At 36.5% G+C, this 27,061-nt stretch overlaps 1 protein-coding gene across 5 annotated transcripts in view; it reads right to left on the bottom strand.

Annotated features, from left to right (window-relative positions):
- Positions 1-2,834: 2,834 nt before the first annotated feature.
- The window catches only part of LOC131060787 (aminodeoxychorismate synthase, chloroplastic), a 219,322-nt gene continuing 195,095 nt past the window's right edge, over positions 2,835-27,061 (bottom strand). For all 5 annotated transcript variants that reach the window (XM_057994216.1, XM_057994192.1, XM_057994196.1 and 2 more), the window contains 3 exons: positions 4,783-4,865; positions 3,773-4,591; positions 2,835-3,681 (listed from right to left, as the gene is read on the bottom strand). In XM_057994216.1, the coding sequence (XP_057850199.1) occupies positions 3,156-3,681; positions 3,773-4,591; positions 4,783-4,865 (1,428 nt within the window). In that variant the 3' untranslated portion in view covers positions 2,835-3,155. The remainder of the gene's footprint in view (positions 3,682-3,772; positions 4,592-4,782; positions 4,866-27,061) is intronic.

The following is a 27,061-nucleotide window of genomic DNA, read 5'->3' as shown; positions in this document are numbered from 1 at the left end:
AATGTGCATCATAGTCTAAGGCACACTTAACATGCTAACATTGCTCCTTTGTTTTCCATCTTATCACTAATTTTTTCAATTCCATCTATAATTTGTTTTTCGAAAACTTTGTTGGTATGCTTTTCAATGGTGTCAAGCTTCAGCTACAACCTCTTCTCCTTTTTATATTTCCAACTACAAATCTTAGACCTACATTGTATTGGAGGGTCACCTTTGTTTGGATTCTTCACTGGTTCAATGAATGGATACTTTGACACCCAATCAATTTAAAAATGTCTTGCCATATCCCACTCCTCACCCGTTTTTTATTTGGATTTTCTTTTCCCCTTTCCTGCATCATCATCATCTACGACATTGTCAACCAAGTCGATTATCACATTCCCACTAACCTGGTTATGTACTAGATCTTCTTCTTCATTGTCATCTGAGATATTGCATTCACCACCTTCTTCAATATTCGGTGTAAGTTGTGAATGTGGTTGTGGTAGTTGTGATGATGTACCTTCAAGATCATCTTTTTTACCACAAACATTGCTAAAGTATGAATTTAAGGTTTTGTGTTTTGCTGCCCTCTCTTAGCCTTCACCACATTCAAGAGTCTTACCCTTCTTCCTGTTCGACATCTCCGGCTAAATAAAGGCTACAAAAAAACTATCTACTTGTTTTAGAAGCAATAATAGACTATAAGATTCATTGCCCCTAGGGCCTAGAATCTAAATGTCTGAGGTCTCCCCACTCAATAAGAATGATCTAAAAATTCCTAATAGATCGAGATGAATAATATTATAACACTTCAAAGAAATGATCACTTTTAGATTCTCAAAGAGTAGCACAAAGCACTAGTAGACGACAATGCAACAATAATTGTTCATGTTTGTAACTTAGCTAATGGCTATTGATCCGATCTGAGAGCTCTGAACCGAGAACCGACCAAATTGTGTAAAAATAAATTTGATCTTTCATACAATCTTATACCAATCCATATTTGGCGAATATTGTGAGAATTTTAAATGGTATACAAAAAATTTGGCGAATCTCACTTAATTCTAACACGTCTTATGGAAACATAAGGCAAATGAAACATCGACAAAACATATACGTTGTAATTTACTAGGTAATTATGGACCGTCCATTTGGATGAACTTATAATAGAATTGGTGAAATCAATCCTCCCACAACATTAAACGATTAATGGTATTGACGAATATTGGGGAGGATTAAGACACTTCCGAAAATGTTAGGCGAATTGGGTCCTCATAAAAATTGAACTATTGACGGCTATTGGCGAATTAGGCCGGTGCATTAAGACACTTCCAAAAATTCAGGCGAAAATATTAAATAGATCGTTGTGAAAACGTAGACTCTATTGGTGAAATATTTAAATTGTTACAAATAATTAAAGAAAATGAAGGCAAATTGAAATGCATTTGACCGAAAATTTATAAAGTTGGGGCGATCCAACCACCTCAATCAGTCCAACCTATTCGCCATTTTTGAAATGTCCGATACCAAATATTTGCCAATTGGCAATTATTCAACACTAAAATTTTCTTTGTTCAAGAAATAATTAAATTTGAGGTTATTTATAGTAATCTACCCAAAGTAACATGCTTTCAAAATGGTCAAGGATACCATTTACAAGGAATGCTTTCCCAACCAACATATAGATAGCCCATTCAAAAGTTTAACGCAATGAATAATTTTGCATGAGCCCCAATCTTTAATAAAAAGAAATTAAACATATATTTTGCCTTAAAATTTAGCCTACAACTATTTTCTTACCAATGTCATTCACATGAGACACCCAAATCTTTCCAACATCATACTATTATGTCATACCTATTTTCTTTTCAATGCCCAAACCCATAGCTCTTTCTCTCGCACAAACGCACAAACTTGAAGGTCTTTGCTTTTGCAACAAACTCTCAATCTATTCCTTATCTATTTCTCCATAGTTTCCTATCAAAGGTCTCTTTCCTCTTTTCCCAAAACCTACAACCCTCTTTCCCCTCACCTACCCCGCAAAAAATACTATTAATGGCTGTCCTAATGCTCTCCACAAATTCTCATTTGCATGCACTCAACCATACCTCCTTTTTCCCCTAAAAACCCTTAGGTCAATTATAAGGCAACCCCTTGCCTTACGCCACTTCTTGACACCCCCAACTTTCATCAAAGACAATCCATAAATTCTTGTAATGGCAAAACTGGCAGACACGTTAAAGGCTCACCACCTTCTCAACAAACTCACTTTTTAAAACCGTTGGCAAAACATTTATTTTTCATATGAATAATGCATACTCAATTCCTTGGTTTCCAAACATTTGTTGAACCCCTTCAATTAAAATAAACATTTGACTATACCAGCACAAAAGCCCACACATTGGCTATACAAAACTGCGAGGCATTTACACAAGGGTGGTAACATAGGTTCACAAATTAATACATAGCACTTAAGGTATCCCAAAATAAATCACATTTACCACATTTTCAGGTTATTGATGGTAAGGGGATATCGATCTAACCACCCTGTGGCCAACTTATCATATGGGGTTTGCACAACAGTTAGAGTTGATATTTTACAATTAGAAAAAAATTAGTGGTTCCGCAGTAGTTATTCTTTTATATCTTGATTCACCTGTAATCTACACACTCAAGCACATATGAAATATACAGTCAAAGCATTAAGTAAAAATGTACATTTCATAGTGCAAATTTTATTATTCAGAACATTGGTAATTGAAATCAGCTAACTTTGATATTTCTAAGCAACAATTCTTAATAGCTTAAGAAAAAGATGTGAAAAAAAATATTTCCAATATTTTTACTGGGTGTAAAAGAATCAGGTGCCTGGTGATGGTACTATAAAAAATAATTCAAAACAAATATGAGAGTTGCTTGAATTACAATAGAAAAGAGACTTGACAGTGACACTAATTCCCTTGGCCAAAACCCCAACTATCCACTCAGATTATCATGTTATGGTGAAATAAAAAATTCCATTGATCATATGGCTGCTCATTTGCCCAGGAAAACTTTTGCAAGCCGAGAGGTTTGACCAATCTTAATTATTTAGAAGATGAATATGAATCAGATTAAAATGTGATAATAATGAGGGCAATGTACCCCAATTCAAATAACAGAGTCAACCTGCATTAATTTTGTGTAGATTTGGAGCTACTGTGATAAAAATTTGAGCAGTTTTCAAATTCGGTTACAGCATTCATGGGAGCCCTTGCTTTTAATACCATCTCTTCATACTCATCCTCTGGATCTGAAAGAGCAACAATAGCTCCTCCTGCTCCTATTGAAGCTTCTTCTCTATTTACTACAATAGTTCTGATAACAACATTCAAATCAAAAGTTTGATTGAAAGAGAAAAATCCTATAGCCCCAGAATAAACTCCTCTTGAAGTATTCTCAATAGAGTCAAGGATCTCCATTGCTCTTAATTTTGGTGCTCCTGTCATTGAACCTCCTGGAAATGCAGCTCTCACACATTCTACAGGGCTGACTTCATTTCTTTTCCTCCCTCTAATTGTGCTCACCAATGTATGCACTGTTGCATAGGATTCCACGTCCATAAGACTGGGTACATGCACAGTTCCCGGTTCACACACACAGCCCAGATCATTTCTTAAGAGGTCCACAATCATTAAGTTTTCAGCTTGATCCTTCTCGCTGCAAATTCATAGATAACAAACACATTTAGTATTAAAAAACACAAATTGACCATTCATTTAGCTATTTGCAGAGAAAGAAATAGATGTACCTTTTTTGCAGCTGGGAACGTAATTTCTCATCTTCTATCTGAGAAATTCCTCGAGGAATTGTTCCTTTTATAGGTTTGGCTTCCAATATGCCATTGCGGTCCAAACGTAAGAACCTCTCTGGTGAAGATGAACAAATGCATACATCCTCCTTTCCAAAGTGAAGCCATGCTGCATAAGGAGCAGGGTTTTTGTCTCTCAAATTAAGATAGAGACAAAGGGCATCTTTTATGTTAACTCTCTTCCGAATCTGTGTTGTGAGGCATAATTCATAGCTTTCACCATCTTTAATATACTGAAGGCATCTATTGACATCTTCCATATACTCATCTTTTGACTTTTGCAATCTGAAAACTTTTTGATCATCAACATCTTCAGAAATGGTGGATAAACAAGGCAATTTTCTCCTTTCCGCTACTGCTGTGGCAGATGTTCTGATTAACTGTAATAGTTTCATCTCTGTAGCTTCCAACCATGCTACTGAATCTACTATTTTAGACTTTGCAGAGTAATTATTACCGGAATAAGATTTAGAAGAAATATTACCATAGTTTTGAACAGACTCAACAGCGTTTTGTCTAAACTCGTGGAATTTATTCGGTGAGTCATAGCTGTGATCTCTTACTGAGTCCTTTCTCTCTTGGAAATTTTGCTCATTCAATTTATCATTGGATTCAGTACTTGGAAACACTGATAGAATATAAACATCATCAGTCTGGTGATCAATCGCAACAAGGCGGTCCGCCAAGAAGAAACATGCATCAGGGTCCTGTGATGCATGGCGGTTGTACTTCATTCCACACTCTGTCTTCAGTTCATAACTGTTCAGATATATTAATTAGCACATACAACTTTTAATGTGCACATATCATAAAATAGTCTCCAGTACATGAGAAGAAATGAAATATTTGGAAAATGCTTACTCTACAAGAAATGACCTTGACAGGAAAAAACCAAGCCAACCAAAAATGAAGATTATTATAAGTGAAGTTAAAAACATACACATACATACCCAATATAACCAACATATCCTCCACAAAAATCAAAAGGCAGCCCTTCGTAATCTTCCTTTCGACAAGTAAAGGATTGAAGTTCCTGATATAATCAATTCCAAGTAATTAAATTTCAATCCTACTTATCCTTGTAGTTGTAAGCATCCCAAAATTCATAAAAGATTACAAGCATTTTGAGCACACCCTTGCAATTCCACAGGAATGGATTAGCACCCAAAACACAGATCATCTAGGCCAATAAATGGGGTGAAAGTTAGCATAATCTTGAAATGCTCCATACAACATGCAATAACAGAAAAAATATGTATAGAAACATTATTATAACAAAACACTGAATAAAGGATAAGAATCACTTTTTAACTATGCTCCCGGGGGATGCATCTCTTGCCAAATTTGACCCCGTCCCCTACTCCCCAAATTTGCAGAAAAATAGGAAACATTGCAGGCACTTGCAATTTATTTTTAGGAAACACCTGGGTAAATCGGGGGGCATCTAGGGAACAACCTGGAAATAGCTAGCCAACTCCTGCGACCCAGGCATGTTTTCAGTCAATTCTTGACTCCACACAGCTGGGATGAACCATCAACCTTCAGTATCAAATGTAAAATTAATACATACATTATTTTTTATATGACAGGTTTGCAGGCTGTTGTAAGGAGGAGGAACACATCAAAAGATAATATTAGGATGCTGATTTCTTAGTCCTTACCTTATTGATGCTGTCACAGGTCTGTATGGTACTACTACAATATGGAATCCCTTTAATCAGAGATTTAGTAGGAGGACTGTTATAGCTGTATGAAGGCCTTTTCTTAACATAGTGTTAAGAGAGAGTTAACTATGTTGTCTTATTATGTTGTGCTTCCATTGTGAATTGAGGGAAGACTCTATCTTTCATTCTTCACAATGAATTGGTATCAAACCTGGAGTATTGATGTTATGTGTTGTCTGTTATTTTGTTCAAATTTCGGAGTGTAAAGTCTGAAAGATTGAGGGTAAGCTTCTCAGTAGCTGTGGACCTCGCAAAAGTAAGACCCATTTTTTAATCAGGGAAGCATTGTTAAGGGCAGCTGTAGGAGAAATTGTAGCAGCAAACTTGGAGCAGAAATTTCAAGTCAGATTTAAAACTTTTCTCAGTAATATTTGCTCAGAATGGCAACACGCAAAAGCATGAATGCTAGTAATTCTGGAACCATTCCTATTCACAATATTGTTAAATATAATGAAGTTAAATTTGATGAGCATGGTAATTTTAAGTTTCCTGATATTAGTATTTCAGATTTATATCTTGAGAAAGGAATCAAAGCTCGTTTTATGACTTCAGTTAGACACACTGAACTTAATCTTCAAGTCCAAAGAATTGGTATTCATCCCATTTATTTGTCTTCTGTCATCCCAAAAGATATTCAGCGATGGAAAGAAAAAGGATATTTCCATGTCCATTTTTGTTACATAGATAGTATTGTCCATCCTCAATTTAATTATAATATAGGTGCTGAATATTTTGCAACTTCGTTAGATACTAGATGTTGTATTTGAGATTAGGCAGTTGTAGCTCATATCTTAGGAATTCTAGACCCTGGAAAGAGATGGAGTTTTTGCTGCTAGGCCAAACTTTACTATTTCTCTAGATCATAAATGTTACATCCCTCTTTCCTGACTTTGGAATTATGCTTATTATGTTATTGTGATTAGTTAATCAAGGTTTAATATTTATTTTCTCATGTGGATGAAACTCTTAATGAGTAGGAATTGTTTGAGGAAGTAATTTTGGAAATTGATATTTCATCTTTAAAAGTTATTATAGTTAAGATCTCACTAACTGATTTCTATACATGCAACCAAGTGGATGCAGGATACACACTACCCTCAGAAGGGAGGGAGAGTATCATCAAGGAGAGGGTTGCAGATATTAGAAATGAGCATTGCCAATGAGTCCTGGGTCTGGTTAATCAGACGTACACTTTCAGCATCTCAGCCTTGGTAGAGTAAGGTCCATGTCACCCTACTGATGTTGACCATGAGTCAGTTTGTCACCCTTGTACTGTCAGGTAGACGGATATCCTTAGTCTAAGTTTATTCTCTTGATGTGGTGGTTATCTTGTTAATGTCTCTCTTTCTCTTATTTGATTGTGGTTGATGAGTATATATATATATATATACGCACACAAAAACACACACGTTTGTATATTTATATTCAGTATGAATGGATTAATATCAAGGTTGCATGGGTACGGGGGTACTTGGAGATGCTAAAGACTGGTATTGGTATTGGTACTGGTACTACTATTTTTTCAAAATAGGAGATGACGTACTTGGAGACGCCAATTTTTTTTTTCAATATAATTTAATAATTTATAGAAAATTTGAAAATATAATCACATTGAACTTTCAAAACAAGAATTAACATTAACTTTGAAGTCTAAATACACAAATGTCAAATGAGTCAAATCAAAATGTCATACAATCATTGTGTCAAAGTTTCAAACAAATTACATATTGAAAATAGCTTGATAAGTAGCAAGCTGATACGCAAACAAAAAACTGGAAACAAAAATCAGAAATCTTATATCTATCATCTACTCTTCTATGCCATGATCACCCATATCAAGGTCCTCAGCTATGAGGCTCTCCAGAAAGTCATCACTCTCAAATTCAGGTTCCTCGGATGGTAGAATAACAAGGGGTAAAACAATTAGTCCATCTGCTTCAACCACTTCATCCACGATGGCTAAAACTTCTCCATCAAGTGATATTTGATCCCATTTTGTTGAAGGATCCTAATTGTATCCAGGATCTACACGAGAGAGAAGACAAAGTGAGCTATGAATGTACACTAGGTTCTCTACTTTCTTTGATCCTAATCGGTTCCTCTTTAGTGAATGAATGAACTCATAAGTACTCCAGTTTCTCTCACAAGATGAAGAGCTGGCTACTTGTGAGAGCAATCGTATTGCAAATGATTGCAATTCGAGAGCTTCACTTCCATGGTTCCACCACCACTCTATAGTGTCTTTCCACGGAACCAAAATTATCTCACCCACAGGAAAACTTATTCCATTGAGTCCTCAAAACTGAAGCATCCTCACCTTGGCCATAAATCTTTTTAACTGCTGCCCAAAATCCCTTCATTACCTCTCTATCCTAATGTAGAGCTCTCTTTATGGTCATTTCTATATCATACCATTTAGGAATAAGGGCATAAGCAACACAATGAAGAGGTGTGTTAAGTTTGTTCCATCTTCCATGTAACTTTTCCTCTATCAAAGGGTATAGAGAAATATCTTTTGCATCTGTTATCTTCTTGACTCTTTCACACATGGAATCTATTGCTTCATAAACCTCTCCCAAACATGCCTTGTCTGAATTTGCAAATCTGATCACCTCACATATGGGCTTAATAAAGTCCACAACAAACTTAATCAACCCAAAAATGCTCATCAAGGACCATAGCTCTCACCCAACTGCAATATCTGATGTAGATTGCTTCCAAGTTGCCCATGCATCACTAACAACCGTGGAACACAAAGCTCCTTTGACTTCACAAAGGCGGTCAAGAAGAATGAAGTAAGATGCAAAACATGTATCAACAGGTTTGAGAAGTTCCACCTTGGCAAATTTACGATAAATGGCTTGTGTGGTGATGGTTACATATGAACATTTGTATTTTTCTGCCCTTCTCTATGAGATCTAAAATCCATTAGAACTTGCCAATATCTTTGAGTGCATTATTCAATGAATGCACACAACATGATGTCCAAAATATCTATCTATACCTTTTTTGCACCAACATGCCCGCTGCTTTACAAACAGGGGCAGCATCAATAACAACTTGGACTACATGTGATGCCCCCACCTCCTCAATGTTGTCACATAGCTGGTTATGAAGAAATTCTGAATTTTTTTCTTCCCCTGAACAATCTATTGCCTTCAAAAAATAAGGCTCTTTGTTGCATGTTACCATGATATTAAGTAGTGGATGATTCCTAGCATTCATCCACCCATCCATCACAATACTAGCTTTGTATATCCAAGTGGTTTATAGCTTGTTGGTGCATTGTTGTCACTTGGACCATCTCTCCATAGAAAGGTGAGCAAGCGACATTAAATGGTATTCCATTTGCATAGAAGAATCGTGCAATCGCTACATCAACTTCTTCTTAACCTTGAACATCAAACAATCTTCCAATGAGGTTAGAGCTGCCAATGTGTGATTTTTAGCAAGCATGTTCACTTGTTCCATCTCTAGAAGTCATATCAACCTTTGAGTCTCTATAATATGTGAGGCCCTACCCCGACCTATCCTATCTCTTCAGTTATTTTCATGTTAGAACTATTTTGGATGCTAGTTTTGACACACTATGGATATAGAACTTTTTACGATCCTACGATTTTTGGTAATATTGATATATATTTGATGCTCCATTTCTATGCCTTGTGGATTATAGAATATTATATGATTCCAGATTAGGGTAATATTGTGATGATGTATGTTATTATCTGAATTTCAGGATTTGTTAGAATGTTAGAAATACGTTTGCATATCTTGTAGATGGATCAAATTTTGAGGATTAAGATGAATTGCGTTGATTTGTGACAATCGTATTTTATAATGACAAGTCTTTGCAGAATGGATGTATTGTATTCTGATTATGTATTTTATATTATATGAGGCTATTGGGAAGTACTAATGTTTAAATTGAGTTGTGCAGGAGATTATCCATGTGACCATGGAAATATTATGGAGAATCGAGCCTAGGCCTATGTGCGTTAGTAAAACCAGGGGTTGTCTATTTGGAGAGACAACACCCCGTATGTATTGTATTTTATTCGTAAATGTAAAATGTTGCATGAGTGTAAATTGTATTTATTGAATTGTTTAAATTGTTTTAGGGACAATTGCCATGTATGTAATTGTGATGTGGAATTATGTTGTAGTGTCACTTGACACCTATGTAGTATGTTGTGTTGGCAAATTGTCTTGTCACCTTTTTGGAAAGTTTTATTTTTGTTAATTGTTATATCTCCTAATTATCCTTGAAGGAACCAAGAAATCTAGGTTAGTGAGCCACAAGGAGGGTCAACTCAGAGTTGACCCGTAGGTTAACTTCAGGTGGACTTTCTGAGGGTCAAATCAACTCCTAGAGTCAATTTTAGAGCATTCCTATTAGGCCTCATGGGGTACCTATGGGTGAAGGCCAAAATTGGCCATGTGTCTTTCCCTTAGCACTTGTTTAACCACCCAAAAAAGTGGTTTTCCCAAGATGGACGAATTCCATCTATAGGAGTGCCCTCCTTGGTAGGATAACCTTCTTGAAGGGAGTAATCCCTCTTCCCCATTCCATTCCCCTTCTCTAGGTACCTAGGTTAGGGAGTGTGTAAGACCTAGGGAAGACCAATCCAATGGGGGATCCCTCACTCTATCCAAGAGGTTGGAAGGAGTGAGAGAGGCCTTCTTAGGCTAAGAATGGAAGCTTAGTGAGCTAATCACCCACTCTCCATCCTTGGAGATTTTTGGAAAATTTTGGAGGAAAATCAGTCTTAGGATAGCAGATTTGGGGGAAAAAGGAATTGCAGAAAAGAATTAGAGGATTGGGCAGCTCTTCATCAAGCTTTCCCTTAGATTTCCTTTGGCAGGTCAAGGTTGGTGTTATTTTTACCCTCTTATGTAAATATAAAAATGTTATAGAATGTTGGAATGGAAATTGCTGTAACTCTTTATTTGTGTTGTATTGTAAAATTTATGTGTTCTTGTTATTTCTGTTTTATGTAATGTTGTGTTTGGGGAGTGTTCAAGACCATCCTTTCCTTGGGAGGAAAGATTGGTCTTGGGGGTGGAAGGAGCTTGACAGCCCTTAGGGTGAGAGGCTCTCATTTTGAGAGTGATCTCAAGGGTCTGTCCATGAGACCCTTGCTGCTTTCTTTTGTGTTATTTCTACTTGGGGGTCATAAGGGGTGCAAATATGGCATGGTTGCCTTTTTGGGGGTCATAAGGGTGTAGGGATTAAGGATGAATTCTGGTTATGCATTCATGGGTGCCATGAGTTGGCTGTAAGTTTTATTTAGCAGATTTCTCCCCTAGGGTACTTGGTCCACTTCCACCCTAGTAAGGCATCATATTTTGTGATGGAGTTTCAGCTTGGGAAAGGGTGTCTCTGTTGTGTTATTTTTTTTCCCCTTGTTTGTTGTATTGCTTGGCTGTAACCCTGTCTAGGTTTTGATTCTCCTAGCTCGGGGGTGGCTTCTGGTAAGCCTAGGCTGGGAGGTGAGCATCCCATGGTCACAGCCCTAAAATTTTACATGCAGGTTGCTTGGAAAAGAGACTAGGAGTTGCAGATTTGTTTGGTTGCAGATTTTTAATCAGATACAGATTTCCTATTTAAATGCAGAAAAGCAAAAAGAAAATGTAATTTTATGAATTGTAGCAAAATAAATATATGTGAATAAGGAGTTTTAGGTTGATTTCTTTTATTCTCTTTATAAAGATTAAGAATGAGAAGACTGGTTAGATTATTCACCCATTTTTATATATGGGCTATTGTAACTTATTATTCTGGAAGCAATGTAATTTTTATTTAAATTTTGATGTCTATTATGTTGCTGTAGACTACATCTAAATCTGGTCTGTAAACTTGTTTATTTACTGCAATATAAAAAAAAAAAAAAGAAATGCACTAGGTTTCATTATTACTTGCATAGTTTAAATTACTGTTATTTTATGATTGTTAAAAAAAAAGAAAGGAAAGGAAAGAAAAATAAGGTTCATTCATAATGTTGTTAAAAGACTAAGATCAGAATGTTTAGATGTTAGAATCTCAAAACAATATAAGGGTTTTCAGCCCTATTATTTTAACATTTAATTATATATATCTATAAATATATAAGTATATATATTGAAAAATATATACCTATATATATATAAATATATATATAAACTACTATATGTGCATACCCCTGCAATAACAAAAAGAGATATATTCTGAACTTGTGTATCCCTGTTACAAAATATATAGAGCATTGCATGCTGCTGTGTTAAAATTAATTTCAAATAAACTTCCTAATCCTGTATATATATATATAAACATATCCATCCCTGCATCCGAAAACATACTCCAGAGATACAAAAAAAAGGAGATATTCGTATAGAATCTGAACATGATAATGGATATATATATATATATAAATATAAATATATATATATATATATAAATATATATATATACATATATTTATATTTACATACTTAAAAGTTCTTTTAAAAACAAAAAAGCAGCGAAATATTAAAATATTTAAAAAAAAAAAAAAGGGGAAATCGCGGGCACCGAGCCGCGGGCCACTGTGTGTTAACACAGTGGACGGCTCACGGCCGAGCCACTGTGCTACACACAGTGGGCTGCGCCGAAGGGCACCGCACTGTGTGTAACACAGTGGAGCGGACGCGGCCGCCACTGTGCTACACACAGTGAGCGGCGCCCACCACTGTGTGTATACACAGTGGGCGGCGGTTACGCCGTCCGCCACTGTGTGTACGCACAGCGGCACCCGGGTGAACCCCGCGCCAAACTCCCCGCCTCTTCCCACTTCGAAACCCTCTGCCGTACCTGCAATCTCACACTCCAAAAACAATTAAAAAAATAAGGGGTTTTTAATAAACCCTAACCCATTTCGGGTTAGGGCATAAAATAATAAGAAAATAAAACAAGTGGTAATATATAGAAATGCAACCCTAACCCAATTTCGGGTTAGGGTTAGCATTTTAGGAATTTTATATATATATATATATGGGAGCATTAAAATGTAGTTTTTAATTAGGGTTAGCATTTTAGGAAAAGGGGAAATTCTTTATTTAAAAAGAATTTTAAATTAGGGATGGGAAATTTAAATTGGAATTTTAAAATTTGATTTTAATATATATTTGGGGTTAATTTAATAATTGAATTATTATATGTCTTTTTATTCTTTAGAAAATTTAAATTTTAATATAGTTAACTCAAGGGGTTAAAAATAAAGGATTAATATAGTTGGGTAAACTATACGTTAAATTCATTAATATATATTTAATTAATCAATAGACTTTCCCCCAATATATTTGGACGTTAGGAAAATTTAAAAGGAGGAATTTGTAAATTAATGAACCTTAAGCCCTTGAGTCCGATTTTGGCCGGATCGAAACTAAATCATCAAAACTAAGGGGTTTAGGGAAGATTAGAATTGGCTTTAGCTTATTATCGGTTTTAGTGAGCAAATAACATTATAGAAATTCGAACCCTCATCGGTTGGATTTAAATAATAGATTTACATGTGCATCAATAAATTAATAGCATCATCATTATATGTTTGGGAATGATTTAATACATTAAGATAACCAATTAACCCCTGTTTTAATTAGCGACAACTTGATTTAGGAAATTGAGCTAGCTAACTAATCCGTGATGCTAATTATTTCCCTCCAAACAAGTCGCTCGTTTGAGTTGGTTAATTAACCCAACCTTTGTAAGTAAATTTATTTACACCCTAGATAAGACAAACCTCCAATAAAGTTATTATATTGTAGGATATGTTGCGAGTTCATGACGTCAAAAAAAATTTGTTGTTCCGTTTTTGTGCCCAAAAGTTGGGCATGACATAATAACTTTCAGTTGCAGTAGTTGCCTCTGTTGTTGAAGCATGAGAGCTTCAAATAGAAACTTTACCATTAGCACTTTCTTGTTCCCTCACAGCATCATATCGTTCGGACTCATTTGAACAACCTTCAACACCATTTCCTGGTAGGTGAAGGAAATGAGCCTTCACCCTAGTGTAGGTGCCTTTCCAATGCATTGGACAAAGTTTACAATGGATAGTGGTTGTTCCACCTAATCCTTTCGACCCCAGAACTCGGTCAACATACTTCCATAGTGGGTACAAGCCTTGCTTTCATACACCCGACATTCTACGTGGAAAAGTAAAAAAAAATCAAAATTTGACATGAAATCATTTAGACTGTATTTTGAATCCTTTACTATCACATTCTTCACTGTATTCTAATTTGAATTTCTATATATTAAAATTCAAATAATGTCGCATCAATATTTTTAATTTTAATGTTTCAGTTTTCAACTTTTCATTGGTTTGCACTTTGTTGTTAGTTTGGTTTTTAGTAAGTGAACTTTGCATCATTTTTATACAGTCACTGTATATTGTATAAAAATGATGAAAAGTTCACTTATTAAAAAAATCAAAACACTAACAGTATTACTGATTATAGTATTAATATCAAATATTAATTTAAATTACAATGATACTACAGTGATTAAAATATTAATATTCTGATACTAATATCAGAATTAATATCTGATGTTAATATTAGTATTTTGATGTTAATATCAGAATTAATATCTGATGTTAAACTTAATAGTATCTCATATTAACACAGTCATATGAACAAACTTAACAAGCTGACTATTATTAAACTAACTAATATTATAGTCATATTTAGTTTGTTTGTATAATATTATCATGACTATCATAATAATATGTTAATATTATACAAACAAACTAATAAATAGAGGATAGTCACGTTAATGTTAAAACTTAATACTATAGGAAAAAACCGATTTGGGTTGTGATTAAAATTTTAAATAAACTATGGTCGGAATTTTGAAACTATACGAAATCCAAAATGGACATTTGCAAACCAACCTGTGCGATTGCAATTTTCTCTTTTGCCTATGCATCCACAATTTTATCTTCTACCTGTGCGTCCGCGATTTTATCTTCTGCTTGTGCATCACGTCGCGATTTTATCTCCTCTCTGTGTTGTGATTTACTATGGTTGCATCAGCGGTTTTTGGTTATGCCCGTGCATTGCCTCAATGTTTATTGACTGCGTTTAGTGTTTTTTTCCGACCGCGTCAAACTTTGACTTTCGCACTTGTTTTTTAGGGTTTTTTAAGCCTACGTTTGCAAGGCATGGCGGGAGACGGGAGGATTCGTTGACATGGAGTCTCTTATGTGCAGAGACGTCTCCCAACGAGTCTCCGGTGCGAAAGTCGTGACCCGGTCTTTGGTTCGCGTCCTAGGGGGCTGGGTTCACGTACCCATGCGACATAGATTAATATATATATATATATATACACGTATACATATGTATATTTTTATGTACACGCATATCTATCTATCTATCTATCTATCTATCTATATATATATATATAAAGGCAATCAAGAATAATATAACAATATATATATATATATATATATATTGTTATATTATTCTTGATTGCCTTCGAAGGTATTTTTATGGATTTATTTATTTAGAGATGTATTCATACCCACACACGTATGCAAATAATGTACGTGTATGGATATGAATATATCCATTTTGTGTTAGATGTGAGTATTATGCGAAGTGTCGCATTATTATCTTGCACTATGTTTAAAGACCACCGGCCTTGGTCGTCGTGGCCACCATCTTGGTGGTGGAGGCTTTCCTGTAACTGTTGGATGTTATGTTGAAGATGTTGGTGCTAGCTCACCGAGATAGCACTTCGATAGCAAGTATTATGATTATTGATATGGCATTCGAATACGTTTTGATGGTTATTGTCATCTTGTTCATATGCAATATTGTATTGTGCTCTGCATAAATCTTTTGTGCTTTCAGTATCGCGTGGTTGGGAGATTGGAGTTATTGGGTGGCATTATCATTTCTTGATTGTGCGAGAAGTATTTCTGGGTAGCTTGATGTTTGCATATTGTCAAGTCGATTGAGTCAAGCCGATTGAGTCAAGCTTGATGAGAGTCTTGGAGCGCTCACTCCTCTGCTGATCCTCAGGCATGAAATATATTACTTTGTCTCTATTCTTGAATGATCTGAAAAATATTATTGCTATTATTCCGTGATCGATATAAATGGAATAAGGATGCATGTTGTTTATGCATAGCTTTTGATGAATCAAATTTGTTGAATACTTCCGATATGTATATTGCTGTTGTGAAATATTGCTATTTAGCATTGTAATGGCAGGGAATTCCTATCAGCCTGCTAATTAATAGCATCGCCATTAGGAAGACCTACGTACTTGATAACCGAGCTATGAAGTTTATGCATCTGTTTACTTGTTATTATGGAGCTCAAACAGACCATGTATCTTGATCTATCTATTTTGTAACTCTTGGTTGAGCTCATTTAACAAAAGTGTATTTCTTGTTGATCTGAGTTATCATTTCCTTGATTGATTTTATACTGGGCCAAACCGTGTATTGATTGAGCTATTTCTGTTAATTCTTGGTGAATGTGGTCAAACCATTTCTTAGGTTAACACTTCCAAGTTAATCCATGTAACGCCTGTGGTAGTAAGTCAAACTTAGATCAGTTATAAGTATCTTGAGTAGTTATTATATTCGACAGAAATCCAACTCTAGTATGATTAAGATATCACCATGCTAAGAAGAGCATTGGATAGGCTCTCCATATTCAGAGTTTAAACCAAAACCATTTGCAGTAAGTCTTCTGATGGTCATTGAAACCCACGAGTTAGTTGCAAGTATGCAACCTTTTCTAAGTAAGCTGAGTAAGGGTGGTGAACATGGACAACATTCATCATGCTAATCATGAAAAACTTGGCCAAGGTGGCACAACAGTTTGCATGCATCCGTCAGATCATAAGAGCCAGATGCACTACTAGCCAAAGTGTCATGCAAGTTAGGAGGTACCTATAGTGTATGACCGGTTACTAAGTGTAGATTCTAAACACCAAGCTCAGAGGCTCATTAGCATTTGTTCCATCTTCTATTTGCTTCCCTCATGAAGGGTTGGGCCCTTCTAGTAGGAAGCGGCACGGGGGACTTAGGTTCGTGGTTGGGCGGAAAAGCCCTTAATGATGCTCTCTCTCTCCCTAATGTAATGTGGAAAGCTTCTGCCACCAGAAAGATTAAACTCTATAAACTCTTTAACCCTCTCTCTCTTTAATTTAAGTTATGAAATTGAAAGATATTAGTTAATGTTTCCTTTGTGCTGAAATGGTTAGTTAATTACAGTTATCTTAGTTTTTAATGGTTTCAAATTCAGCTGAACATGTAATATATGAATTTATTTTCTTAGATTTAGAAAAAGTTAATTCATTTTCTATTTTAGAATTTTTTTGGCTGTTACAATAAACACATGTTCTGCCTTTTGCTTATTACTTCAAGTTAAAGGAGTTGATTTACAACCAAGGTCTATTTATTGCATAGTAGGAGGTAGATGTATTTATAGACTATTAAACAAAAGTTTTCCTCATTCAAAATTTGCTTCAGGAGTCTCTCATCCAGAAGGAAATTCAAAATTGATAGATTATGGAAGACATGTTGACCATACTGGATTTGATGTAGGATTCCCCATCATTGAGAAATTGATTTAGCATAATGAGCCAAAATTTCACAATCTAGATGTGCCTATCCATTCTGTTTTGTCCAGCAATCCATGTGTCCGAAGAAGACGATTATAATATTATATGTAATAGACATGATAACTGATCCTTAAAAAACTATTCTTGAGTAACCAACTAATGCTGAGCCAACTAGAAAATCTTTGTACAAACTTAATAGAAGGCATTCAATGTCTACATCCACTTCACATATTCCTAGTACAATCCATAAACCCTGTATGGATTACAATCCTAAAAAAGCTTCAACAACCTACACATATTTACCTCTTAGACAACAACTTTCAAGAAATCCTTGTCCTTCTAGAGCATTGAAGGCTACTTGTTGTAACGTAAACACACATCGCCCCATTGCAAATGGGCCCCACCTCTTTTTTGTTTTTCTTTTAGTTTAGGGTTTTGGTCTCCGATCTCTAAGTCTTAGAAATCGATCAAGTTTTGTGAAATTTGGAGGAGTCATCAGAGTTAAAAAGTGAAGGAATGGTCGAATGAATGTTTTAATGCTATGGATGGTCTCAGATAGGTCAAAGGAGTACAATTGCAATTTCTTGGTGTCAAAACTGACAACTTGCTTTTTTTTAGGACATTTGCTTTTTGCATTTTTTCTAAATTTGGAAAGTTTTGTTTTTGGCATTTTGGGGCCAATTTGGTAACCTACCTTTTCGGCCTGCTTTTTTCCAAAAATAGAAAGTTGTTTTTTGCTTTTTTTGAGGTTTTGGATGGTTTCAAGTTTAGAAGATGTGTCAAGTCAAGAAAATTCATCAAAAACAAACCAAGTATGAAATGACTTTCGAATCCAGAGGATAATTTCTAAAAAGTTGATTGAAGATCACAAGAAATTGAATAAGCTTGGAACTTGGTTTGAAAAAAATTCCTAAATTCCTTGAGAAATTCCTAGGAAAAATTCCAAAAATCCTTGGAAAAAATCCAAAGTTCCTTGTTTCCTTGGAAGAATTTCAAGTTTCCATGGAAAACTTCCTTGGGTGCAAGAAAAGTCCACCCAAGGCAAGTGGAAAACTTACCGATCCTATCATGAAGTCTGCCATTGGCTGGAAAGTGTTGCAAGAGGGCAAAGCAATTCAAATCCAAATCCAAAAAAAAAAAAGATTTTGCTTAAACAATAGAAAAGTAAAGCAGTTCACTTGGCTTGAAAGGAAATTTGGAATAAAACCAAAAAGAAAACAACACGTGTAATTCACCAAGTTAGGAGGAATTTTATTTTTTTTTATTTTTTTTTAAAAAAACCTTTGCAAAGAATTAAAGCAAGGAAATTCGCCTAAGGAAGAGGATGAAGGGATTGATTGCAAGGTCAAAGAAAAGCCATGAAAGCTGGAAATAAGCCACATACTCCCAGGGAAAAGAATTAATATGATTGGATTACAAATGCAAAGTCAAATAAAGCAAAATTCGCACAAGTTGAAGAGAAGAAAGTTTGTGGATTAAAGCATAGAACTTGCCATTTGGAGAAATTCGCCCATGAAGGAGGTTTCTAGAAGGATGAGAATTGGAAATTAAAAGAACTTTTAAAAAATTCAAAAAAAAACAAAAAACAATCCAAGGAAAGAATTCCAATTTTCTATAAGTATAGGCCTTGGCCTCTCATTATTTACATTTCTTTCTAGGAATTCAAACTTTCTAAGTCTCTCCAAGTTTCTTCTTAGGCAATTTAGGTGTTTTATTGTAGGTTTCAAGAAGAATTCAAGACATTCAAGGGACAACCATCAGCATGCTTTGAGAAATTTCTCTTTTTCTTGCAGGTCTTAACCACTTTTAGGGCAAAAATTCTCAGATTGTGCCTTACAAACTCCGTCTTCTGTCTAAATTCTCATAATCAGATTACTGCTTGGCTGTTCCACACCTTAGTTTCAAATTTCATCAGAAGGATAGGGGTGCTTTTTGTGATTTTGATGCAGGGATGACCTAAATCAGACTTAATTTTTACAAAGTTATGATTTCTAAGTCTGAATTTGATTGCCTAATCTAACTTTCATCTCAAAAAATTCCCAAAAATCAGGCTCTGTTCTTTAAATTTCAAATTTTATGAGTCTGAATTTGGAGTTTCAGAATGTTTACAAGGGCCGATTTCAAGTTCTGGGACCTTTTTCTAGGTCTGATCAGACCTAATTTTAGAATTTTCTGAGTCTAATTTTGATTTCCAGGGTGTTTATGAGGTCTGATTTTGATTTTCAGAATCTCCATTAGTCTGATTTCCACCTCTAGAGTCTCAAATCAGACTAAATTTCAAGATCTTCATAGTTTTCTGAGTCTGATTTCAAGTTTCCAAAGCATTCCTAGGCCTGATTTTCGATTCAAAGTTGAAAATTAGACACAAATTTCATATATTCTCAGTCAATTTAGCTCTGATTTTTGTTTCTTAGACCATACTCAGTCTGATTCTGAGTCTAATTTTCAAAGTTTAATCAGAAAATCAGGGTTATTCCTTCAAAATTTGTCAAGATAACATCAAGCTTATTTTCTTTAACTTAGAAATTGTTCATATTTTCAAGTACTTGAGGTCAACTCAAGGAAGAGGTTTCCAGGAAGGTGCCGATGTAACAAGGAGCTAGTTGAAAAGACAATGGAAGAACAACATTTGTGCTTCAAGGTGGAATCAAAGGATGAAAGGAATAAAGAACAAGGAGCTAGTTGAAAAGACAATGGAAGAACAACATTCGTGCTTCAAGGTGGAATCAAAGGATGAAAGGAATAAAGAAGAAGGATTTATATTTCATCAAGACATTCAAAAAGATTAAGTCATCCAAAGATGAAAGGCTCTACATCGACCTTCCAAGTCCAAGGTAGGGAGTTTCAGAAGTGTTAATCATTTCAAAGTATGCTTCATCACATGATGCAATTGGAACAATGTTGAGTATCAAGAGATATTGCCTATGGGGAGTCAAATTTGCAAGGCAAGCTGAGGTGGCATCCCAATCATCAATTAGTCAATACCAAAATTAGAATCTTTGTCATACCTTTCAGCAGCGACTCCATGGCTGCCTCAAGTCTCATGTACCTCCTCTTCAAAGCTTGTCTCATCATCATTTTTAGATAATTGGTGAACATCATCATACTCAACAAATCCCAAACTATGGTTTGACTCCTTGCTAGGATGAGGTGAAGGTGATGAAACAACGCTATACTCAATTTGAGGGGAACCAAAAGAATTCACACCTCCTCGTGGTTGATCTATAATAGCTGGTTCTATAGCAACTTCTTTAATCTTCATCTTCTCTTCCTCTAGAAGCACATGAGTGCATTCAACACCGTCACTAGTTCCATAAGAAACATTAAGGAACTCATCATGCACAACCTCAGCTACTGATTTTTTTTCTTCTTGAATGACAACCTCATCAACAATAGTTCCATGCATCGCCAAAGAGTCTTCATGAAGCACTGTCTCAAAGTTGTGTGTCAAAGCACCAACTCCATCATTTGTCTTTGTGTTAACAATATTATTTTCAGACTCTTCCTTATGTTTGGATTTTGCAAGAACCTTTACCAACCCCCTTCTAATATCTAGATCTTCATCAAATTAATCAATCCTTCCATTAACTCACACATAGACTTATTTGTGGTAGACATTCTTCCAAACTCTGAAATGCAACCAAAAAAAAACCACGACCCAACAGGATGGCAGAGAGAACTTGTGCTCTGATCAACTGAATACACAGGTTGGCAGGAAAACCAGCTCTGATACCACTGAAATATTCCCCTTAATTTTTTTTCAAATTTTTCCAATTACAACACCACAAGCACTCGTTAGGATTAGTAAATGAAAATCTGAAACAGTACTGAAAGTAACCCTTCCACTTTCTAATCACCAACAGCCCAATGTGGGAAGGTGAGAGGATATGGTGCTAAGGAGATCGTTAGCTAAATGATCTGCTGGAAATTACAATGCAAAGTACAAACTGGGCGGCAAGCCAGCCCCTTCCATGTAATGTCCCTGCTAATTTCTGATATGAAATCCTAATATCTTTTACTTAGACATTTCAACAAACACTTGGCTGTCATGGTTTATCATGCTGTTCTCAGTTTCAGTTAGACTTCAAGGACATTCTAAGCAAATTTTTCATGCAAGATGAGTTTCAATAATGATAGAATATCATAGGAAAGATTTGAAACAGCTACCCCAGTGAATTAAGGACAAATAGGACTCATATATCAGTCACAACTCTTGCTGTCATTTAATCAAATATTTGGCATACATCTTCAGAATACTGTCCAAATAAGATGCAGTCCTTAAACTAATTCAATCCTCATTGAGAACCTTTACAACATGCTATTAAAGTACCATTATATGGACTGATTACAAGGACCAAGTCTCAGAATTCTGAGGACTAAGGACTGAGAACTACCCACACAATTATAACTGATAAAACAAGGAATGAGAGGCTAGAAACCTAGTATGTAATCGCCAAGGTAGACGACGTAAGATGCAAATAAACCCCCAATGAAGATGGCTCCAATGTGCATGTTCAAGTCCAATTATGTGCCGTCCCTGCTGCTGCTGATGAAGGTCTGCAAATCAGCAGTCTATGGTCTTATTACTCCTTCCAACTGATCGAACCCTTGCGCTTTACTTCCAGGGGTTTCCCAAGTTATCATATGCATCTAATAGTAAAATCGAAGGTCATGGAGGCCACAGATCTGCCTCAGATCAGACTCACAGTGTGAGCCAAATTGACACCAAAAAGCCTTGCAAACTATCCAAAAGATATCGCCTTGCTCTCCTATTAATTATGGAATCATCAAATGACAAAATCGAAGCACCTTGATGGAGGTATAAACAAAATCGTGGGTATGAGGTTCTGCAACAGCAAAGATAGCAGCTTTGTGTACTTTGATTTGCCACCAACAAATGATGATTAATATCGCCAAGATACCCAAAGGTAATTGCTGTCTAATAGTGCCCAAAGGATGCCTTCACCACCACACAAAGTGAATCCTCAGATCTGCAAGTCTGAAGCACTACTATAATCTGACATCAAAAACTCCTTATGCTCAATATGGAAAGCTGAATGCTTCCCACTCTCTTAGCAACCCTTCGGAGGATCTTTCACCCCCTCAGTTATGCTGACCAATAGGGAGGTGTCGTTCCCAAAGATCTTCTGCGGACAACCTGTGTCTCCACAACTCAACAAGAGATAACATAAACAACTGATGCTCAACATGTGTTTCCCCTCTTCTATTTATTCATTACATAATACGTCACAATCACCTTCTAGAAGATAAGGTTAGGTACACTTTATATTATTTAATTAAACATGTTATTTTAATGTACTTTTAATTTATTAATAAAATAAAATTCACACGTCTCCTGATACGTGTTATCTCCTTATAACATCAAAATATCAAATAATAAAGAGGTGTGAAGTCACCAATCACCGCCATGTCGACCCCCTAAACAACTCCTTGGCCTACGAGGGTCAAATATAGGCCAACCTCGACACAAGTGCACATGCTAAGGAGGAGGAGACATTACAGTCCGCTCTTCCTAAAATTGCTTGTCCTCAAGCAATCTCAACGCAAGATGTTGTAGGATCTCCTCACCTTCCCGAGTAGCATCCTCAACTGGCAAATCCTTCCATTTAATCAAATATTCCCTTATAGCTCTCTTCTTCAACCGCTTCTCCCTAACGTCCAAGATAGCTTCAGGTACTAAAATCAGCTTACCCTCATCATCCAAGGGTGGCAAAGTCATGGAAGGAGTCACATGATGCCCTAACGCCTTCTTGAGGCGTGAAACATGGAAGACATTATGCACTCTACTATCTGCTAGTAGCTCAAGCTCATAAGCCACCTCTCCCACACGCCTAATAATCCTATAAGGTCCATAGTATCGTGGCTTAAGTTTCTCGTCACCACTCCTCTTGAGAGTAGACTGTTTATACGGTTGTAGCATCAAATATACCATATCACCCACCTCAAAAGTTCTCTCTACTCTCTTCTTATTTCCGTACTGTTTTTGCTGGTTCTATGCCTTCTGAAGATTCTCTCGAAGGGCTCTCATGATATCCTAATTTTCCTATAGCATATCTCCAGCACTAGGCACTCTACTATCACTGAACAACAGATCAATAAAACTAGGTGCCTCATACCCATACAATGCCATAAATGGTGTCATCTGAATAGAAAGGTGGTAAGTGGTATTATAACAATACTCACAAAGATATATCCACTTGACCCAACCCTTCTGCTGGCCCGCAATGTAATTCCTGAGATATCCCTCCACCCATTTATTCACTATTTTTGTCTGTCTGTCTGTCTGTGGGTGGTAGCTGGTGCTCGGAGTGAGCTAGGTCCCACAAAGTCTAAAAAGATCTTGCCAGAACTGGCTCATAAACCCGCTATCTCTGTCACTCACTATACTCTGAGGTAAACCATGCAACCTGAATATCTCTCTGAAGAACAACTCTGCTACCTGTGTAGATGAATGTGTAGTGGTGATTGGAAAGAAATGGGGCATATTTAGTCAAACGGTCAACCACTACATAGATACAATCCTTACTCTGCACCTTGGGTAAACCCATAATGAAGTCCATGGAAATGCATTCCCACTTCCTATCAGGAATCGGAAGTGGCTGAAGTAAACCTGCAGGGTATGTGTGGTCCTGCTTATTCTGCTAACAAACAGGACACTCTCTAACATAATGAAGAACATCTGATTTCAAACCTTTCCATGTGAATCTCTCTCGCACCGGTTTATATGTCTTGTAGTAACCGGGATGGCCTGCCATGGGTGTGTCATGAAAGGTTCTCATCACTATGTTCTTTACATTCGATCTCGGGGTCAAAAAAATCCTTCCTTGTAAATGATTAAATCATTCACAATGGTATATCTATCATCATGAATTGACCCCTCAATGAAACCTGAAGCCCAAGAGTCCTTGGCATATTTTGCCACAATCATGTGCTTCCAATCCTCTGAAATTTGTGCCATGGAGCTCAAATGAGTGCGGCGAGATAGTGCATCAGCCACTACATTCTGTGACCCTTTGACAAAAGAAATGTCAAAATCATATGATTGCAGCTTACTCACCCATTTGTGCTGTCTATCATTAAGATCCCGTTGCCCAAGGAAATGTCTCAAGCTGTTATGGTCTGTTTTCACTGTAAATTTGTTGTCTACCAAATACTGCCTGGATTTGGCCAAGGCATGCATGATGGCCAACATTTCCTTGTCATAAATGCTATAGCTCCTCTCAAGACCTCTCAACTTCCTGCTCTCAAATGCAATCGGATGTTTGTCCTGCATAAGGACAGCCCCAATCCCTTCATCTGAAGCATCACACTGCAACTCAAAGGGTTTACTGAAGTCTGGCAATGCAAGTACTGGACAAGTGGTCATAATTCGTTTGAACATCTCAAAGCAATCCTGTGCTTCGGGTAACCGAACAAAGCCTCCCTTCTTGGTCAAATCAGTGAGCGAAGCTGCATGTCAGGAGTACCCATTAACAAACCTACGATAGAAACCGCATAAGCCCAAAAACCCTCTAAGTTGTGTCAAATTCTCAGGTGTAGGCCATTCTACAATCGCCTTGACCTTATCGAGATCCATGCATACACCCTCTACACTGATGATGTGACCCAAATAAAGAAGCTCTGTCATGCCCAAGTCACACTTGGATTCCTTGGCATAAAGAGTCTCCTTGCCAAGAATACCCAAAACAGTATCTAGATGTGCAATGTGTTCTGCCCAAGTCCTGTTGTACACCAAAATGTCATCAAAGAAGACTAGCACAAATTTTCGCAATTGAGAATGAAATACCCTGTTCATTGTGGACTAGAAAGTGGTAGGTGCATTGGTTAGCCCAAATGGCATAACCACAAACTTAAAATGACCACAATGACATCGGAATGATGTCTTCTCAATGTCTTGCTCCCTAACTCGTATCTGGTGATAGCCCGACCTTAAGTCGATCTTAGAAAAATATTGTGCACCATGAAGCTGTAATGTCCCCTTCTCAGTGATGTGCATTCAGTGGTCCATTGGCCTATTCTGGAGACTCAGGGTGCATATGTGGGAGTTTGACAGTTTGGATTCCGGATTCCTTCTGGGTTTTCAGAGAGCTTCAAGATGGTTCGACATGCATTTGCATCGAGTGACTTTTTCCTGACTTACTATTTTTAGTAAGTGCGACGGCTGCTCAGAATGTGGTTAAAATCACTTTGGAAACATTTACTATTTTTAGCAGTATGCTATTTTTAGTAAGTACTATTTTTAGCAGTTCTATTTTTAGCAGGATGTCAGCTGGCCTATTCAGATGGCTATTTCCGGCAGGTCAGTTTGAGCAGTTGGTCTTCTAGCATTTTTTGGTGCTATTCTTGGCAAGGATTCTGCAGCTCAGCTCAGATGACTATTTTTGGCAGTTCAGTTCAAAGCCCCAACTCAGTTCAGTTTTGGTGATTTCCAGCACTTCAGTCTCTGGCTCAATTTGGCAATAATCAATATTTGAGGAGAAGGCATTTTAATATATTATACCTTAGGCATGAGGTATTAATATTTGATTATTTTATGGATGGATGACTTAGGAAGGGAGAAAATATTAATTTTATCCTAAGTCTATTTGGGCGAAAATTGCATATGACTTCAAGGGGGTCATCATGGTGTTAATAAGTAAATTATAACTCAAGGCAAATGGGCGATTTTCTAAGTATATTGCCTTAGTAATATTTTTTATTTGGAAGTCATAGTTGGGCACCCACTTTACACTTTATTTTATGACACTTATATTTATTAAAAAGGGCGAACTTGTGCAAGGAAATGAAATGAAATGCAATGCTAAATGTGGATGAAATGGAATGGCATTTGGTTTAGGCATATTTGGAGTGCATTTGAATTTGAATTTGGTTGGCAAAAAGTTATAAATAAGTGACTTGGGCTCTCATTTTGGTATCTTGAAAATTTGTAATGTTATGCTGCCGGTTTGGCAACAGAACTTGAGGCTTCGGAGTGCGTCTCCCTAGTGCTACCCGGTTTCGTACTTGAAATACAGTACCTAGCTGTGCATTGTATTCTCCTACATTCTCAAAGTTTACCATAGACATTTTTGGTGTTGAAGTGATTCTGGAGACTCGCTGGTTTTCCCTGTGGCTGAAGTATATTTTCGATCACATCTCTCTGCTGAAGCGACTGACGGTTATGGGTATCAGCTCTATCTTCCTTCCCAGCACTGGCGATAAACTTTGTAAGTTTATAGCACGTTTGTTTGAGTTTTGAATTTATTATGCCAAATCGAAATTCTTAGGCTAGGCATGGGTTTTTTGTGTTGCATTGGGATGCGTGCAAAATAAATAAGGGTTTGTTTGGGGTGTGGTTTTGATTGGTTGTCATTGCTTATGATGTACGGTGGATTTGGGACTGGTTTGAGTTGATTTGGATGTAAAATGAGGGAGTTATGAGTATTTTGGTAAGTCTATAGGCTACTAGTTTGTACTTTCAGCCTGCAGATTGGTTGTAACAGAAATTTATATCCTTATTGTAGAAATCTGCATTACTCTCCTTCTTTCATCTCTATTACTGTAAGGTTAGGTAGTAGTACTACTAACCAGTTCTATCTTTGTAATTCTCATCCCACTGAATAAGTGGAAGAGGCTGGCTTGCCGCCTAGTATTCAGCAAATTTGTAATTTTCAGTCCTCCCACTGAATAAGTGGTCGAGTGATAAGTTAATGCTATGGTCCTCCCGCTGAAATATGCGATGGAGTGATTGTTTAATGTAATGTCCTCCCGCTGAAATATGCGATAGAGTGATTGTTTAATGTAATGTCCTCCCGCTGAAATACGCGGTAGAGTGATTGTACTTCAATTCCTTGTGGTTTCTCCTTCGTCGGTTTACCGCCAAGAGTTTGGTTTCTATCCTACTGGATA

This window comes from Cryptomeria japonica, chromosome 5 (genome assembly GCF_030272615.1).
Source record: "Cryptomeria japonica chromosome 5, Sugi_1.0, whole genome shotgun sequence".
NCBI lineage: Eukaryota > Viridiplantae > Streptophyta > Pinopsida > Cupressales > Cupressaceae > Cryptomeria > Cryptomeria japonica.
This window is presented reverse-complemented; position numbering and strand designations above follow the sequence as displayed.